General features: G+C 40.3%; 2 protein-coding genes across 3 annotated transcripts; one reads left to right on the top strand and one right to left on the bottom strand.

Annotated features, from left to right (window-relative positions):
* The first annotated feature begins 1,079 nt into the window (after positions 1–1,079).
* Positions 1,080–14,507, top strand: Sptz (zinc finger FYVE-type containing 26 spastizin). 2 transcript variants are annotated; one of them, XM_046633997.2, is made up of 13 exons: positions 1,080–1,760; positions 1,916–2,066; positions 2,155–2,820; positions 2,923–4,281; positions 5,745–5,891; positions 6,036–6,618; positions 6,695–6,945; positions 7,013–8,782; positions 8,857–9,366; positions 9,454–9,812; positions 9,931–11,459; positions 11,563–11,816; positions 11,893–14,507. In XM_046633997.2, exons 1-13 carry the CDS (start codon positions 1,603–1,605, stop codon positions 12,058–12,060), a joined length of 7,905 nt encoding a protein of 2,634 aa, XP_046489953.1. In that variant the 5' UTR covers positions 1,080–1,602; the 3' UTR covers positions 12,061–14,507. The 2 variants fall into 2 exon arrangements, with proteins under 2 accessions (XP_046489953.1, XP_046489954.1); XM_046633998.2 differs by lacking the exons at positions 1,080–1,760; positions 1,916–2,066; positions 2,155–2,820 and having other exon boundaries at positions 3,448–3,651; positions 3,729–4,281; positions 11,893–14,025.
* Positions 4,302–5,650, bottom strand: LOC138191208 (uncharacterized). Its single transcript, XM_069137547.1, has 3 exons — positions 5,273–5,650; positions 4,579–5,200; positions 4,302–4,510 (listed from the first exon to the last, which is right to left on the bottom strand). Exons 1-3 carry the CDS (start codon positions 5,648–5,650, stop codon positions 4,302–4,304), a joined length of 1,209 nt encoding a protein of 402 aa, XP_068993648.1.
* Positions 14,508–14,631: the final 124 nt, after the last annotated feature.

Here is a 14,631-nt window from a genome sequence, read left to right as displayed (position 1 = left end):
TAATGTATAGGATTGTCAAAGCTTATGAATTTGTATAATATACGTTGTAACATGCGTTTCTAGTGAGTGTGGAAAAAATATTTCCCGGCTTGGCGTCGAACCCGGGTGATTGCTCTGACCATTGAGCTACTCAGGCCACTGCCGAAACACCTTCCCGGATCGCTACTCGACTAGCTCGAGAAATCCCATGTTACAACGTATCAAAGAAGAAAAAAAAATATCTGGCATGGCGGTTAGGAGTCCCAGTGGAATATACCTGAAGTTTTGATTGATCTAGATTGATAGAAAAGTGAAGCTGAGATATTTAATACCAACTACAAATTCTTGACGGGTGAACGAAATTTGACAAACTATCTGTGCGTATCAATTAGCGAATTTGAGACCTATGAATATTCTTTGTATTAGCAATGCATAATTTAAGTTTTCAATGAAACTTGGACGATCCAAGTTTCAGGTATAGAAGAAACAGCAGCCCAGAAAATATACGTTGAAACAAAAGTGAAGTAAAGAAGAAATTTTAAAAAATGAACGCCTAGTCGCTGTGACGAAAAATGCTCGTACCATATGTACGAAACCAGAATGAGAGAGAAAAAAAATATGGTGAATGAAAATGCGTCTCTATAAATAGCGAGTTAGAATTTTGCTACGAGTATATACATTCATATGTAAAATGTATATCGTCGTGCGTCGTTGCAGTATTATGTGAATATATTAAAGAGGGCAAAATTGGAGGGAAATATTGCTGCGTCACTTTTTGTTCCAATTTACAGATACTATTATTAAAAAGTTATTCACGAAATGAAATGAAAAATAAAATGAGAACAGAGTCTATTCATTTCGCCCGGCAGATCACTTCGGCTTCTCCTCTCCCGGCTCTTGAGTTTGAAAGCAAATTTAACTCGCATTACATGTATTACATACCAGTAGATATTGCCAGGTCATCGATGATGTATCTAAGTATTCGATTCACAACAATAACAAAGTATTGTCCTATCATCGGATAGACAGAGTTTCAGTATCAGAATCGATTAGCAGGAGCCTTTTTTTTAGATGCTATGGAGTCTCAGAAGCGCAGAAAACACTTCCGTTTGGAAATAACATTCAATTTTCCACGGTTTTCGGTCGTAACTTTCAAACCATTCCACAAAAAACTCGTAAACAATTGCCAGTCGTCGAACTCCAGCCGGTTTCACACTGATCAAATTTCTCATTATCTCATTGTTAATTACGGTTTAATCGGGGGGGTATTAATTGTTATAGTGTCATTGCAAGAGAGTTTTTCGATCGCGAACAATCGGCCGGCTTGAAACTAAAGATAGGAGAGTTTAATTCTTTAAACTATGCCCCGCGTTGCGAAAGATAATTTGAATGTACCAAAACCACGTGGCTACGCAACACCTCCAGACTAGAAATGAAACTGACTGTTGATAACAAATGACAATCGGTTGATCAACGTGATTCATAAGAGTACAAAGTGCGATTTTGACGTTCACCATAACACGAAGATTAGAACGCGAAATGATCCTATTGATTCGGGTGAAAGGAGTAAAATTCTAAATGTTGGGATCGAGTAACTGACTGATCAAGTGAACCTTCACAGATATGAAGGGAAATGCAGGGCTGATTGAAATAAATAAATGTGTAGCTTCGAGGTTATGGTACACATCTTGGACTACTTTGATTGCTGAAATTGACAGTCGAACGGATCGCTTCACTCAGGACGAAATCCTGCACCTAGTTTCGCTCCTTGAGTCAGATCCGTAAGTTTAATACCGACTTCACATGTATACACTAATCATTTGAACATCTAGCTTAACCTCAAGCATCATTATTCTCATCTCATATAAACGTTCCTGATAATTACGTAATTCATTGCCACCTTTCTTCTCATCTATGGTTCTTTTTATTATTCTAGGAATGTCCAGAATAACTACGAAGATCGTTGGATCATTTGGAAAATATCGGAGCTTCTACGAGCAAATAATGAAGCAGCAAAACCAAAACACATTGAATTTCTTCTGGCGGTAAAGTTCTTAACCGAAGCTGCACCCAGCGAAGTAGAGAAGGTCAGATTTTCCTTGTTGAAACTATGTTTGTTCTCTTTCCACCGCATTTCCATACCGTTTACATTAATAATTCAACCAACTTTCCCAGGAGCTCCTCGATCTCTTCAAACTTGTATTGGATTCAAAAAAGGTAAAGGAAAAAGTCGGCAAACTTTCCAACCAAAGCAGAAAATTGTTGGAAGAAAATCTGAGAACATGTCCTCCGCTTGCCTGCTTCGTTGTACAAAGTTTGCTATGTGTTTGGTCACCATTCTTCAACGAAAGCGACGTCGAGTTACAAAATTTGTACATTAATGGCCTTAAAAAATTTCTCAACGCTGATCAAACTGTACCAAGGAAATCGTCATCGGGTTATTTGGAAGTCAAGGCAAAGCCCTTACTGTCTTCCAATGACAGAAAACTTGACGATCAGTCAGTTGGAACTTTGCTAAGCATTCTCTCAAAGCTTCAACTCACAGAAGATAATAATGATCAACTCATGACCTGGCTCTTTCCCTCTCTGTTTGCAAATTGCGATAACCGGGACGTCGAACTTGCACTTTACACCAGGAGAAGCAGCGAGTACTTAAAAGAGTGGTTCGTCTTTATTAACGAAATATTAAAGCGTTCCGAGTCGGCAGATTCCATTGAAAATGCTTTGGGAATTAGCAACGCCATATTCAATTTCACCAACGCCGGAGATGTTCGACTCAATTTCAGAGAATTGGTGTACAGAACGATCAAGCAGTCACGCCATTGGCTGCTCGACATTCTGGTAAATATTCACGAATACCGATGTGAAGGCACTCGTAAAATACAACTGTGCAGCAAACTCTAATACCATAGAATCATACGTTTCTTTGTTTTTTTTTTTTAGGATATTTGCTACACCCTGTTGGCTGCTGGCTACATTGACAAGGTGTCAATGTTATTGTCGGCCCCAAATTTAGAAGGACTGTGGCTGGCAGTATTTTTTAAAGTACTGAGCAATTTGCCCTGTGCCTCAAGGGTACCTGTCGAAGCAGACGAGCGAGTCAGTTTGAACTTCTGCAAGGGACTGAGATTCGTTTTGGAAAAATGTCAACTGTATTTTGGGGAGGATAAAATTTGGAGAGAGTTGAAAACTGTTGCGATAAGTCAGCTGAACGTCGTTGAGTGGGTTTTAAATAATAAGAAAACAGTATTGGAGAAAGAATTCGGATACGAGTTGAAAAAAGATTTGACAATGAAAAACGTGTTTTCACTTCTTCTCGACAACGGAATCTTATTCACTCTAAACTCAATGACTGACTTGCACGAAGGGAACTCTGAGGAAATTCAACAACTCCTTAAAAACTCCCCATGTTCGGAGGCCACCTTTAAAGCATACTACGCGATGTTGTGCGCCTTGAGAGCCATTCTACTCTCCGATTCCTATTCTTTCAAGGCTCAAAGTGTCGGAGACCGTCTGGCAGCAATGCGGAACACGCTGAAGAACCTTTTTCCATTGAACATAAGACTGGAAGCTATAGAGAATATATTTTCAATGCTGTTTCTACGCCATGAGGATTTTTCCAACACTGACAGTAATTCTGAAGACAGCGAGGAGGAGGCTGATACTAAAAAGGTCTTACAATCTGATTACAAGTTAATGCAGTCTGGATTTATCTGCAACAAATATATAATCAGAGACCTTCTACACAGCTTGAAAGATGCGATCCTGAATGCAGGAATCGAATGCACCAAAATGAAATTGGAACCAGGATCTCAGGACTCAACTGAACACGTTCGTAAAAGTTTAGCCAACATCAGTCGGGCTGTCACCGATGCAATCTGGAGGTTGGAGCTCCTGACAAGCTCTCAGTTCATTGAAAGGGTGGGTGACTATGGGTCGCAAACGTCGAAGAACGAAGACGAAAGATGTTATTCTGAAACATTGCTGACTAAGAAATTGAAGACCTCGAAACTCGCTGCTTTTAAATCGATATTTTACCACCAAGATGACAGTTCGTCGAGCGAAGACCGCAACAAGTCCGAACTGGAGTTTAGCTCCGACGCTGGATCTCTAGACACCGGCAACACCAACTGCGCCTCGGGGACCAGGAAAAAGCATGGGAAGAAGAATGCAGTTGAAAAGTCTCCGGTGTTGGATAAGAATTATTCATTTATTTTGAACTTCATGCTCTCTTCGAGGGAAAGCCTGATTATGCAATGTCTGTGGAAATGTAACTTTGATAAAGCCCAACAAGTTATCGAGGTAATCAGAGATTTTAATTATCACAAATTTCTTATTGCCGACTCGAAATTTTCGTATGCCTCGAGTTCAAATAGGGTCGGTTCAAATTCCGTTGTCTTTGATTCTTTTATCTCCGAGTTCGCATGTTCTACTAAAACACCAGGCGGATTGTCGGCGTAATATCTTTTTGCTTTTATAATCCTCTCCTTGGGGAAACAGAAGCCGCAGTGACAGCAACAACAGCACCATCCTGAAAGAAATATCTCGTGAGTCATTTCCCGTCCGACACAGGTTAGCAAAAGCGATCGAAAATAACACCTTTCTGACACCAGCAAGGAACGGCGACGCATAAATATACGCAGATCCAGACCTTGACCACGACCCATGTCCTGCGCAATATTTTCGTTACCTTCTTTTTGCCTTTGGCATGTTTATAATCATACGCCAAGCACTCCAAAGCCTTTGCCCCGAATTCTGTTAATTCTTCCTGCGTACAGTTCCTTGGCATTTTAAAATCCACAATTTTTTTAAACACATCTCCAACTGTTTTTTCAAGTTCCCTGTTATCCGTATAGTTGAAAGTCCTGTTGTCATTTTTACTGTGTTCTAATTCTTGGTAGTATTCAGCTTTGAACAGATCATAGTCGTAGGTTTCTGCATCTGTCCGGTTTCCTGAATCACTGCTTGACGTTGCTGTTTGTACTTCTAGCGTTTCACTCTCACCGTTATCCTCCTCAGTCACCGTTTCTGATTCTTTACCTTTTTTTGTTGTCCAAAGATCCTTTGCTGCCTTTGTAAATGCACTTAAACTCAGGCTGCTTTTATTGAAAAACTCTGCAGCTTCCGAATTGTGGATTTCGTTACCTATTGCAGATTTTGAAACGTTTCGCTTCGTCCTAACAGCTTCATAAACGCGTTCTTCCAAGTCGTCGAAGTCGTACTAATCGTAATTATATACGGTCACTTTATTTTGGCCAAGTGGATAAATTATACCTTGATCGAGACAACCTACTCTGTCTAATTCACGCTTGAATCCGGCGATAAATGGCTTAGCCTCCTCAACCAATTCATGAATGTCTTTAAAGTTCGGTTGGAAAAGGGGAACGGCCTCTGCGAACTCTGTAGCAGTTCTGGCCGCCCGTTTGTTGTAGAGTTCAACGTGAGAATGTAACGGCTTGTACTTCTCCTCGTCGTCGGCAAGGGATTCAAACTGAGCCAAATCCGCAGCCTGAATCATCTCATTTTCGCTTTCTTCGTCGTAATCTGTGTCGTCTGACGCAATGACAAAGACTTTTCTGTCGTTTAGATCTACCTTGTAGGCAGGTGGCCAGAAAGAAAGTGCACATCTCGCCCCAAGTCCGAACGCAATCAGAAACGTATAATATTGCATTTCCGATCAGTTCTGTCAGCATAAAATAGCTGATTGACAGTGTCATTTGAATGACAATGATAATAAATTATCTCTTCATATTCACATCTTTCAGATGTTTCACTTGAACAATTCTCAGCTCGATGGCGAAGTACGATTTTCAAAAGCCATTTGCCAATTTCGGCACAGGATGAAGGGAAAACCTCAAATAGTCAGCACACCCGAAGCTGTAAATCGAACTTTTGAAACTTCCACACTTGAGGTACGCTGGCAAAAGAAGTTTAATTTTATTCCATATCCAATGTGGTAAACAAATGAAGAGGACTGTTTCATCGCCTACTGACCATCTCCTCCAGGAGAATGTCTGATTTTATAGTTCTGCACATCTAATGCTTCCATTTTACAGAATATAAGGCAAGTGGCGCTGGAAGGTATTCAAACATCCCGAGCGATGGGTGAAGTCGAGACTTTTCTCGCCTCGAACGAATCAGTTTTGCGTCTGATAAATCCGGACGAGGTTAAAACTAACGAATTACTGACAATAGCTGTACTGGACCTTGCCTTGACGACGGGTCAGTCGCGGTCGTTTTCTTCGCAACTATGCGAAGTAGCAACGAAATATATGAAGTTGTGCAAAATTATTGAGAAAAGCTTGTACCCTGCGTACTTCACAAAGATTTGTAAACTTTTTTACGAGAGTAAATTAAACGCGTCTCTGCCGAGCATTCTTTGCGACGCCAGCGTGCCGTTGACAATTAAGAAGTTTAACGAGAAAGTTAAGCTTTGGAACGAGGTGGAAAAAGTCGTTACAATATTAAATCTGTCTCGATTGGAGAGGGGCAAGGCCCAAAAAGAACGCTCGCATAATAGACTTACCACGAGTCAGGAGGGGCTCGCATTCGTCTCTGAGTTTTGCAACGGCGGAGCCTACTTGAGCAAGCTTTTTACTCACTTGAGTGTCCTTGAAACGATAATCCCAAGGACCGAAAGTAAGAATTTTACGTTTCTTGGAAGACAAACTTCTACAGTCATTGCATCTAAAGATGATGAATTTTTTATTCACAGACGAACGCTTGGACGAGACTCTGTACGCCATGTTGGTACTCCCGATCCATTCTTACTTTGGGCACCAGTATTTTGACTTGGGTGTTGAACTGGACCAACTGGACAGCGTTGCCAAAAAACTTCGTGTCAACCTGGTTCACAGCTTACTCGTAAGCTGCTGTCCCAAATTTCCTTTTAATGAAAAACTGGGTAGTGGAAAATCGACAAACAAAATTGGCTACATTGTATTGAACGAAGATTTAGCGGATTCGGTAAGTTTTCGAAATTTAGGAGTAGCCGCTAATATAATTTATGCTGATAACATTCTTTATATTTCAGATGCTGACCGAGTACGATATGGAAAAGCCACACGAATGCGTAGCCGGAATTTTAACACTGCTCTTGGATACTATTTCTAATATTTATCCAAGTAATTCAGTGCTGAGATACAACAACCTGCAAAGTTTGTCTAAGAATTCAGATATTCTGAGTATTTTGCGAAGAACCTCTTGCCTCGCGAATTTAAATCTGTGCGAATTGACCAGTGGCGATGAAACTCTTACGTTCTTCTTGAACCTGTGGAATCTTTTATTCCTGCACTCGATGTTGACCACTTGGTCCGCCAATGCTCCGTGCAACAAACTGCAGCACGTTGTTTCAATGATGAATATTGGGTATCAGATTGGTGAATTGGGATTGGTTACCTTGGCCACCCTCCGATTCAAGCTGCTCGGAAATCTGTCTTGGGATTTGGAGTTTTTGAAACAAATCGAAGATGTCAACGAAGTTGCCTGGCAGGATCTGGATCTCATCCAGGATCCGAGGCTAATTTTTGCTATGGCTAACGAATTTTCGAGAACACCCATGGTGTTCGTATACGATTCACGAAACTTGGACCAAGCTCTGAATGCAGCGATTCAGAACTACATCGCACATCACCACTTGATACAACCGGCCGGCAACGATACCAAAATCGATTTATGCTGGCTGCCGGAGATGGTACGTCGGTATCAGGACTTCTTGTTGGAAAATGCTAGTCTTGCTCAGCAGACTTTGGGCTGTAACTTTGACGAGAGTTTCACCCTGCGTAAGTTCTTGAATACAAATGTTGAAAACAGCATTGAATTGAAGTACAGCCCGCAGGTGCGCCAGTACGAAATAAGACTGAATTACACCGGCATCGATCATTCCATTACAAATAGTTTACAAAACGTCCGTCGATCTTCAAACAACATTCACTCGTTGAACCATTGGCAAGGCAGAACTGTGGATGAAAAATTATTGCAATACTTTGAGGCTCACTGCTGGCTTTTGCGTTACTTGGTGCAACAAATTCACAGGACGGATCCAGCGATCTCTGAGAAGATGGGCGACAACACAGGACGTTGCGGCTGTCTCGAGAATCTTCTACGCTCAAGCTTCACGAAAATCTTGAGTAATGCGTTTGGCGAAAACCAGGCAATGTTTGGCATGCACGAAGATTTATCGCAAAAAGAACTTTGGGCGCATCTTGAAAGACTGATAAAGAAGGACAAGTGGGAGCAGTGTTTAAACGTGATAAACTGCCTACCCGACAACTTGATGATAAATGATGGCGAGATTTTCTCGTTGAAAGATAAAATTTTGAGTATTCTAGTTTCGTCGTTGGAGCTGGATGATAAAAAGGTAATTGAATACCTGCGACAAATTAAAAATATTCATGTTTTGGCATGCACTGTTTCATTAAATCTAACGCATTGGCGTTTGGAAACATGCCAATATGCCTTGACTTATGTTCTCAACCACTCGGATAAAACTGAGCTCTCTGGCTATTGTCAAGAGCATTTGGATGCGACGATGCGCAGTTTGGTGGCACTTCATAAAATGATACCTCAGTTTGGAAACAGTCTTGACATGAAGCACGTCACTTGGTATGGGAATGCTTATTCGACAAACAAGGTAGACCCAATGAAAATAATGAAATCTTTGATCGAAGCAAACAAGTTTGAACTCTGCTTAGAGTGGTTCGAGTATCACAGTTTCTCAAGCGAAATGCAGTCCCTGGTGAATCAGGATCTGCTGATCGGGCTGCTGGAAAATGATCGGAAGGATTTTGAACCTGCGACAAAGGTGAGTGTGATAAACGAGCTTCGAGTATCAACATTTCCAGCACGGATTCGTGATTAAACTTTCTTCATTTTCAGTTACTTCGAGCACTGCCCATCAATCGTGCAATGAAACTGTGCAACGGAGTTCTGAGCAAACTGGATTCGATTACAGCGATAAAATTTGTCACGAATTACTTACTGGACAGATGTAAACCTAAGGAGGCGGTGAAATATCACAAGATTTTAGTCAGCATAGAGATATTATCGCAACTCGATTACAGAGAGAAATCTGCATTTATTCACCTGTTGAAGGAGCCGTTGTTGATGCTCGAACAGCTACTGATGAACGGGAAATTTGAAGTTCTCCACAAGATCTTGAAATTGGCATCCGACAGCTTGCCGAAAGCCAGTATTTTGCCGGAAGACACCGACAAGATAGTCAGGTACTATGCTGGAAAGTCGTTGGAGTTCAGGGTCGCCATGCAGCGCGACGGAATCGAGTCTAAGTCCAAAGATTCTTCCTCGTCGAGTAACGAGATCGAGGGCACCGAGTTCATGATGCCCGTAACGGTTCCGACTAAAGACGAATGGGTGGCAAACGACAAGGTGCTCCAAGGATGTCTATTTTTTTACCCTGCATCAAGATGACCGAGTCACAAATTGCCTAATCCTGTCTTTTTCTCTGCTCTGCAGGCGAGGGTCTGCAGCTGCTGCAAGGCGGTCGTATTCTCCATGTTCAACAGACGGCATCACTGTCGTAGATGCGGCCGAGTTATTTGTGCTGTCTGCTCGCAGCAGAGAATGCGCGTCCCGACGTACCCCGACTCGGTGCTCGTCAGGGTCTGCAACGACTGTAAACGTCAAACGTTGCTGCGGTTGCAGCACGCCCCTCCTTCGACTCCGAGCAGTGAACCGTTCGATTACTGGCAACTGACGCTGGACGAGACCCTCAACCAAACTCTCAGAGATGAATTTTCCTTCGAATACGCACCTAGCATATCTCTGTGCTTAGCCATCCTGACTCTGCACTCGGATCACAAGGCATACGCAAGGTTTGAATGTGTTTCGTCAACAAACAGCGTCAATAAGATCAATTTGTATCTGCTTCTACTCTAATTCGTTTCTCATAAGAGTCGATCTTGTTCTTATACACCGCGTATCTCACCACAGCTTTCTGTTGGACCGATGTGACGAGATAAAACAGCTGCTGCGTCCTGTCAGCTCTGGAAGAACAAACCCCGAAGTCGATCTTATGCTGCTCGTGAAGATGATGCGCTCTCTTGTAATTGCCGCCAAGGTCAAGTGTGCCAAGCTATCGCTGAACGCTGGACTGGATCACTGTGACCGCTGGCTATCACACATTGATCTTATTTCAACTCTGGTACAGTCGGACTGCTCGGCTCTTATTCCCTCCGACAGTATCAACGAGCGAGCCTTTAGGAAGCTGAGAGATCTGCTTATCGAAAAGGAGCATTGGATTCTGGCCTTGGATGTCAGCACGAAGGCAGGATTGGATAGACAGGGAGTTTGGGCCGTCTGGGGGAAGGCGTACTTGAAAGTCGGGTGTTACAATCAGGCGAGGGAAAAGTTCGCTCACTGCTTGGACAAAGTTGAGAGCTTTGACGACTGGGTATTTCTCCCCAACTCTCGTCAGACTGATAATAATAAGAGCCGTTCAAGCGCGAGGACCGGCGACAAGCAGAGGAGCAGAGAAAAAACTCGTCCGATGAAGAATCCACCACTTTTGGTAGAGATCTTACAGATTATCGAGAGCTCGACTTTCAACCGGCATTCATGCAAGGCTGTTACCTCCACTTCGTTCACTGCCCTCGACGTATCCATAACTTTGAACAACATTAAGGCGATCAGTCAGGGACGATGTTACGACCTTGAACCAGCCTCGATCACCGACACCGCTTACTATCACGAAAGTTTGCACTATTTGCTTTCATACGGAAGCCACTCCGCGATCTTGGAATTTTTCATCAAGCATGAAAAGTACGAGGATTGTATTCTCCACGTGATGGGTAACCACGTTGATCCAGAGGTTTTCTTCAGCAGCGTTTACTTGCCCTGTTTGAAAAACGGGCTGGTCGATAACTTGCACGAAGCGATGCGTACCAAAGACCCGAATTTGCTCTCATGGAAAACTTATCTGGTTTTCACATGCCACAGCTTGGAGACAAAGAAACTTCTGCACACCTTGTATCAGCTCCAAATATTCATCAAGGACTACGTCAGGGCCTCAATATCTTGCATACGGTTTTATGTCAACGAGGCTGCTGATTACACTGACCTTTGTAGCCGTTCCCAATTTCTGATTCAAGCTCAAAAACACTTGGAGACGGAACTGCAGGCGAACAGCTTAGGGCCGAAGAGAAGGAAGAGCACAGGATCTCAACACAGCGGTCAAAGTGCTCTTACTCTGGAACTCGAGCCGTCCGACATTGATAAGCACATAAACACGATATCGAGTCAGATGGAGATTGCCAAGTTCTTGCGAGACAGCGAACAAGAGCAAAGAGACGTCAGAAAATTCTTGGACCATCTTTTGAGCATGGAAAATGAAAATTTGAACGTTCAAGAGTTGCCCACTCTCTTCGGTACTCAGCTGCAAAAAACACAACTTGCTGTGTTAGCGATTCTTTGTGGTCGCGATGTTGAGGAAGGCTTTGGAATCGCCTATCGAATAATTCAAAGTAAGAAGCAAATTTTTTTTTTTTCAGATATAGAAGACTGGTGATTTTTCTTTTAAGCTAAAATTATTGAACTTGCATTTTTCATTTCTATTCATCTTTCTAGATTACAATCTGCGGTCCGAGAAGGTTTATTCGCTAGCTGGGCACATCTTGGCATCCGAACAAAAAGTTGGTTCGCTAGAGCAGCTAGTCAAATGTTGTCGAAGCTCAGGAGCTCCGGAAACAAATGCATTATCCGATCGAGTCCTGGCGCACTGTGTTAAAGTTCTTTTGAAATACTCCCAAATGGAGTCTAGTTCAAATTCAAAGGACAAGGTTGATACCCTTATAAAGCTGATTACAGACCTGGAACTCAAGGTAGAAATTCATTGCCAAAAATATGCAAAATACTGAGGTATAGAAAATAATGTATCACAATTTCATGATTTCTCAGATAAGTATGTACATCGAAAGTCAACAATTGAAGGCAGCCTATCTCCTCGCTGTGAGACATTCGAGAGCTCAGGATGTGAAGAGGATTCTGAAGGAGGCAGACAGACTCGAGCAGACAGCGATAAAAGCAATTTGCGCCAAGTGGCTTCACAAAATGCAAAATTCCTGAGAAATATTTCAGCAAAGTTCAGTCCAGAATAATAGGTAACCCAAATAATTTCCTCAATTATTTTATTGATATTGAATAAACTCTAAATGAAGATGAAGTAACATTCCCGATAGTTTTGTTTGCCTTTTTTTTTTCAATTTAGTCATAGTCTGAAAGAAGATACTCAATTGTTCCAAAGATAAGTCAACCTTGGACATAAGTCCAAGATTTAAGTAAGATCCTTAGTCTTCAGTTTGCATTTCAGAACTTTTTTTTAGTTATTGAACATAAGTCGCTCTTTTATGACAAAATTGATATCATATGATTATATTTACATATTAATTTATAAATTGCAATTTTTTTTAAATAAGTATATTTATCAATGGAACTTGAGTGGATTAAAATATCGCAAGCATGAATTTCATTGGTTTAATTGGATGATTGAACTATTCATAAAAAACAATTTCAGTCTGTAAGGTAAATTTTCTAAGAATCCCGAACATAAGTCGAGCCGGCGTATGAGTCGAGGACGACTTTTGGGGGTCATATTAGCAATAAAACGAACCTCGATTTACATTCGGAATAATACCGTATGTGTTATCAAAATGTTATTCGGCATGTCCACAATATTGGATTGTTTTTTTTATTACCTATACACAAATTTTCTTTCCTGGTTGACGTGTTTAGTTTACTGATCGCTGAATAGTATTAACAATTTTGAGACACAATTTATGGATGTGTGTATATGTATATAAAACGGGTATGTATACATACACACAGACATGAATATGTATATTTATATATATATATATATATATATTTTTTTTATTAAATGATAATTAACCGTATATGTGCATATAGTAAGTATTAGATGATGAGTGACTCAATATTGATGCAGGGCTGTGATATATTATACACTTCTCGTTATTTAGCCCAGTCTGACTGGAAGCCGCAGATTTTTCTCACCCCTTATGTACCCTGTTATATACGTATTATAAATATTTATAAATGAATATCCAACGATAATGAGTATGATAAAATTTTTTTTAAGCAATGATATGCCGTCAGTAGTCTATTTCAATCACAAATTATCACAACTCCTAACTGGGGAATTATAAATAAGAAATGAAAAATCAGTAGAAGTATGGATGAAAAGAATGTTGTAACAATCGAACAATCTTAGATTTTATTGTCTGTATTACTCTAATAAATACTAAAGGCTTTGAATAGCGCACATTGGTATGTCATCCGAAAACTTTTATCTCTTAGTCAGAGTCTGAGACAAATAGTACACGGGAGGAAAAATCGTTCCGGTAAAAGAAAAGTGTTTACAGTTTTAAATACGAAATAAGGAATGAAAAATCAGTAGAAGTATGGGTTGAAAGAATATTGTAACAATCGAACAATCTTAGAATTTACTGGCTGTATTACTTTAATAAAAACTCAAGGCCTTGAATAGCGCACATCGGTATGTCAACCGAAAACTTTTATCTTTTAGTCAGCGTCTGTGACAAATAGTACACGGGAGAAAAAATCGTTTTGGCAAAAGAAAAGTGTTTACAGTTGTAAATACATTTTATTCGCCCGATACATGGTATATCAATTTTTCGATAATGGATATACATGAAATACGTTATCGATTGTTAGAGTTATGTTACAAAAACACAATTAGTTCTTTATCCTAAACTATTAGAGTATTAGAATATTGAATGGAATGTTGTTAATCGAAGTGGTAGAGACAAAAAAACGGATATAAATAGAAGATATGGATCTAGTCATCTAAAATTGTATTTGAAATAGTCTTGATTTCGACAATGTGATAAACATAATTGACGAATCAATGTCATTGCTTAGTCCGATACACGGACTATGATTGAACGGTGTGCTACGAGTTATACACAAATTCAAATTGCGGTGATACTCGTCAGCTATAAGCTACGTCTTGTGAAATTAATGTTACGATTACATAAAAGAAATTGTCAGTTATGTCTTGCAAAATTATTAATGCTCCTTCTTTCTTGCACCTTGTTTGTTGATTAACACTTACATCACTTTAAACAATGTATTATCAAATCTTCACTTGATTCGCAAGAAGCAATAAGCCATTCTTGTTTCTATCTTATCATTGTATCGACGAACGAGCTCTAATTATATCAAGTTTCTTTCTTTTTGTTTTATTATAAAATATTAACAATATTAGAACATCTGCTGCCATATATAATAGCGAATAATTATAGCAGTAATAACAATAAGATTTACATATAAATTATATTTACATACATATTATGTATATTTATTATTTATATGTATATAATTGAAATATCGGAATGTATACGTGTATAGCAAGCGTAGGAACAGGCAATTGTAATTGGATTACGAAGAGAGCTGCGGTTTACATTTGTCACTAATTTTTCTTCGTAAAGTCTTTTCGTACTCCATTAGCAGCAATACAAAGAAACGGAACCCTTCCATTAGACCTAAAAACTCGAGATTTAAATCCCAGACAACAGTTTCAGTCATATTTTTTTGCAGTATTGCTAACGAACAATCGAACGAAAGATATGGTGTCTAAAATGATGTATAAAGGCTAGT

This window comes from Neodiprion pinetum, chromosome 7 (genome assembly GCF_021155775.2).
Source record: "Neodiprion pinetum isolate iyNeoPine1 chromosome 7, iyNeoPine1.2, whole genome shotgun sequence".
In the NCBI taxonomy this organism is placed as follows: domain Eukaryota; kingdom Metazoa; phylum Arthropoda; class Insecta; order Hymenoptera; family Diprionidae; genus Neodiprion; species Neodiprion pinetum.
Note: the sequence above shows the minus strand (reverse complement) of the source record. Positions and strands in the feature narration are given on the sequence as shown.